This window comes from Diaphorina citri, unplaced genomic scaffold (genome assembly GCF_000475195.1).
Source record: "Diaphorina citri unplaced genomic scaffold, Diaci psyllid genome assembly version 1.1 scaffold2124, whole genome shotgun sequence".
In the NCBI taxonomy this organism is placed as follows: domain Eukaryota; kingdom Metazoa; phylum Arthropoda; class Insecta; order Hemiptera; family Psyllidae; genus Diaphorina; species Diaphorina citri.
In genome coordinates, this window is record NW_007379549.1 from 8,429 (window position 1) to 12,633 (window position 4,205).

At 38.2% G+C, this 4,205-nt stretch overlaps 1 protein-coding gene and 1 long non-coding RNA gene across 2 annotated transcripts in view; one reads left to right on the plus strand and one right to left on the minus strand.

Moving 5' to 3' along the window:
- The first annotated feature begins 324 nt into the window (after positions 1-324).
- Positions 325-4,205, plus strand: part of LOC103518228 (metaxin-1-like) — a 7,434-nt gene continuing 3,553 nt past the window's right edge. The window contains exons 1-4 of the mRNA XM_026830101.1: positions 325-629; positions 1,521-1,667; positions 2,008-2,111; positions 2,597-2,613. Coding sequence (XP_026685902.1) covers positions 540-629; positions 1,521-1,667; positions 2,008-2,111; positions 2,597-2,613 — 358 coding nt within the window. The 5' untranslated portion in view covers positions 325-539. The remainder of the gene's footprint in view (positions 630-1,520; positions 1,668-2,007; positions 2,112-2,596; positions 2,614-4,205) is intronic.
- On the minus strand, positions 2,329-2,941 carry LOC113471165. Its single transcript, XR_003393968.1, has 2 exons — positions 2,866-2,941; positions 2,329-2,412 (listed from the first exon to the last, which is right to left on the minus strand). It is a non-coding gene; the product is annotated as an uncharacterized LOC113471165 (long non-coding RNA).

Consider the following 4,205-nt stretch of genomic DNA (forward strand, 5'->3'; position numbering starts at 1 on the left):
ACCGTGTGGTTTAGTAGTGTTTTTTCTTTCTATTATTGTTGTTTATTCTGTTATTTTTGATTATTTCTTGTTTTGGGAACCCTTGATAAAAAAGCCGGATACCATACCTGATCTACCTAGAAAAGCATCAGTAGCAAAATTCCGATTATTAACGGAAAAAACCGTAAAAATTAAAAAAAGAGAAAAAAATTCTTGCTGCAACTGGCCCTATCGGTAATGGCGGACAAATGGGGCTTCACTTTTCACTTGTTACGAACCCAGTAGTGTTTTACCTCCTTGATAAAAAATACCGCCGTGCCGCGAAAATTCAAAATTCAACCGATAATCAATATCCAAAATTTTCCGATTGTCCCCAGAAAAGGGGCTTTTCTTTGCAGTTTTTTTATCTTTTGCTTTTCTGATAGTACTTTTTGGGCATTTATTAAGTTAGGTACTCCTTGTTATCTGCAACCAATTACCGGTATCTTCTTCTTTACACTCTCCTTACTATCTAAAAGTTGTACAGACCATTATCAAAAATATTCACACAATTTCTCGAGATGGGTGCTTTCTACAAACCTATGGAGCTTGAGATTTGGAGTCCTGATTGGCAACTGCCATCCATTGATATTGACTGCCTCTATGTTTTAGTAAGTATCACAATCACTTGCAGAGTTTGAGCAGAAGAGAAAGAAACAAGAGAAGGAGCAGGCAGAGAAGCAGAAGTCTCAAGATATGGACTTCCTCTCGTTTGTGTAGTTGCAAGATTTGCCTGCCAATCTAAATGTCATGGGTTCAATCCCTGGTAATGTATGGAATTTGTCCTCCTAAATAGGAGTAGTCTACTGCTGGTAAAGTGTCTGCCAGCAGTATTCATTGTCTGAGCCTGTGAGCAAATCACCAAAATTCTCCTACTGATATTAGCATTTTACTTGCAGAGTTTGAGCAGAAGAGAAAGAAACAAGAGAAGGAGCAGGCAGAGAAGCAGAAGTCTCAAGATATGGACTTCCCTCATTCTCTACGTAACTCCATACTGGCTGCTATATTTGCTACGTGTGCTATGACAGGATATGCTGTGTCTATAGGACTCATCAGTGTATCAAAGTGTCTGCCAGCAGTATTCATCATCTGAGCCTGTGAGCAAATCACCAAAATTCTCCTACTGATATTAGCAGAATGAGAATCTGAGCTGATTGGTTACTTTCATGACTTGACTTGGACTTGAACCACCAACCTCCAGATCCAAAGTCCAACACATTAACCACTACACCACTGAAGTGGGTCCAGGACATCAAGTAAAAATCAAGTAGGTACCTAGATACTTACCTGGTGTCAATTTGTTATTCAAAGTATCCATTTTCCCTTTTTTCTACTTACAGGCCTATGCTCAATTCTCAAACATCAAACTGGAAGTGAAATGTACAAACAATCCATTCAAATCAAGCTCAAGCACCTTACCAAGTAAAAACCAAGTAGCTAGATACTTACCTGGTGTCAATTTGTTATTCAAAGTATCCATTTTCCCTTTATTCTATTTACAGGCCTATGCTCAATTCTCAAACATCAAACTGGAAGTGAAATGTACAAACAATCCATTCAAATCAAGCTCAAGCACCTTGCCTGTTTTCCATCATTACAAACATCACCTGACAGATATTAATAAAATAGTCGAGTATTTCAAATCCAAGGTAGGAAAGTAAGAATATGATGTCCATATGGAGTGAATCCCCTTTCATGAAGTTAAATTGCCTTGGAAAAAGAAGAAGAAGAAGAAGAAGAAAGAAAGAAAGAAAGAAAGAAAAAAAAAAAACATGGCATTCCTAAATATTATAATTTATTGTTGCTTAGCAACATCATTCTAACACCAAGTGGGTTTCACACAAGACTTGCTGTGTGGAGGTTCAGGGTTTGATTCCCAGCAGAGACAAAGTTTTTTCCCCCCTTTCTTTCTTTTGAGTTGCAGGGTTTTCTGAAGATTTTCTTCCTAACAACTAGCTCTTCTATTATTTCTATGCTGTTCATATTCAGGGTCATGATGCAGATGGAGAACTGTCGAGTAAAGACAAGTCAGAAATCATTGCCTATGAAACAATGTTGCGAGAGAAACTATATCCTGCCATTCAGTATACCCTGTAAGTATGAGACCAATGTTTTTTTTTTCTTTTTTTTTTCATTCAAATTCTTGTCAGCTCCCATGACGTAGTGGTCACTGCACTCGCCTTGCACGTGGGAGACCCGGGTTCGATTCCCGGCGGGGTCAAAAAATTTGTATCATCCAAATGATTGATTCCGTGACTGGCTGCTGCGGGGCCCACTCAGCCTCGTGAGGAAAATGAGTAGCTACTAGCTGTTGGTAGATTATGTTGCCATCGGGACCAGTAATTCTGACATCAATATCCAGGAAACCTCCCTCAGAAATCTCAAACATGAGTCCTGAAATAAGGTAATGGAACTTGTGATGATAAAAATGAATATTATTAACAAATCAACTCATGCAATATTATTGTTGGTGTATTTGGTCAGGAACCACTTCAAGAACCACTTACAGTTCATTGAATGCCTTATGGAAAACTTTGATTTGGTACTCTTATTATGTCTCTTAGCCTTTCTCTCCGAGCTTATGTACCATTAATAGTGAGTAGGTATTAGGAAAGTGTTTGGGAATAAGGGAGCATTAAAACACTACAAAACAGAACAGTCTAAGTATTCTAACCCATATACCTTACCCCAGTAATTAACGTTCCCTCGATTACACCCATCTGCAGTGCAAAATAAGCCTCCTTCAGAACGTTTAATAATGAAAGCCAGACTGTAGCGTCAAACACCGTAACCGTAGCACTGTAATGCAAATCGCTCTTCTTCTTCCTACCCTTGCGGTTAACTTACCCATTTTAGTGCCCATTTCAACTTTGTCGAAGAAGCATTCTTCACTGTGAGCGTCAACTGTGACGAAATACCCGTGCCCCAGTAATTAACATTCCTCTCTACACCCATCTGCAGTGCAAGATAAGCCTCCTACAAAACGTTTAATACTGAAAGCCAGACTGTAGCCTCAAGCACCGTAACCGTAGCACTGTAAAGCAAGTCTCTCTTCTTCTTCCTACCCTGCGGTTAACTTACCCATTTTAGTGCCCATTTCAACTTTGTCGAAGAAGCATTCTTCACTGTGAGCGTCAACTGTGACGAAATACCCGGTCAAGCACCGTAACCGTAGCACTGTAAGGCAAGTCTCTCTTCTTCTTCTTCCTACCCTGCGGTTAACTTACCCATTTTAGTGCCCATTTCAACTTTGTCAAAGAAACATTCTTCACTGTGAGCGTCAACTGTGACGAAATACCCGTGGATAGGTTTCAACAACACAGAGAACGCAACACAAAGGCCGTAAATCGACCAGATATTTGCCATTTTACCCCGAAATAACTGATGAGTTCTTGGAAAATAGGAAAATCCTAAAAATTCTAAAATCTTGAAAAAAGAAAATCTGATTTTTCAAATTTTGTGATTACACGTATCCCTGCTGACTGCTGATTTCACATGCGTGGTGACTTCTTGGAAAATAGGAAAATCCTAAAAAATCTAAAATCTTGAAAAAAGAAAATCTGATTTTTCAAATTTTGTGATTACACGTATCCCTGCTGACTGCTGATTTCACATGCGTGGTGAAGTTAGCTCTTCTTTGAATTTTTTATCCATTTTCAGGGGTCGGCAAACTTTTGAAGGAGAAAGCTGAGCGATATCCACTCCCGTTGACCTCCGTGATAGGTCGCCATTTTGGTTTTCTTCAACATTTGTTTTTGTTGATGAGTTGATGTGAAATTTTGATTTTGATAAAAATAAAAGTGATGATGATAAAGATTTTACAGTTTTTCAATTAACTTTGGAATTTTCCCTTTTCCTGTGATTATATTTCTTCAACATTTGTTTTTGTTGATGAGTAGATGAGTTGATGTGAAACTTGATTTTGATAAAAATAAAAGTGATGATGATAAAGATTTTACAGTTTTTCAATTAACTTTGGAATTTTCCCTTTTCCTGTGATTATTTAACAGCAAGTTTCTTCTCTGGAAAGTAGACACTACTGAAGATTTCGTGCAGTCCTCACCAGGAAATTCTTAGCACTCTTGATCCGAGAACAGTTGGGAATAAATCTCAGGTACCTACCTACCTACTCATCCAAAAAGTAAAAGTAAAAAAAAAAAAAAAAAAAAAAACAACGGAAGGCTGGA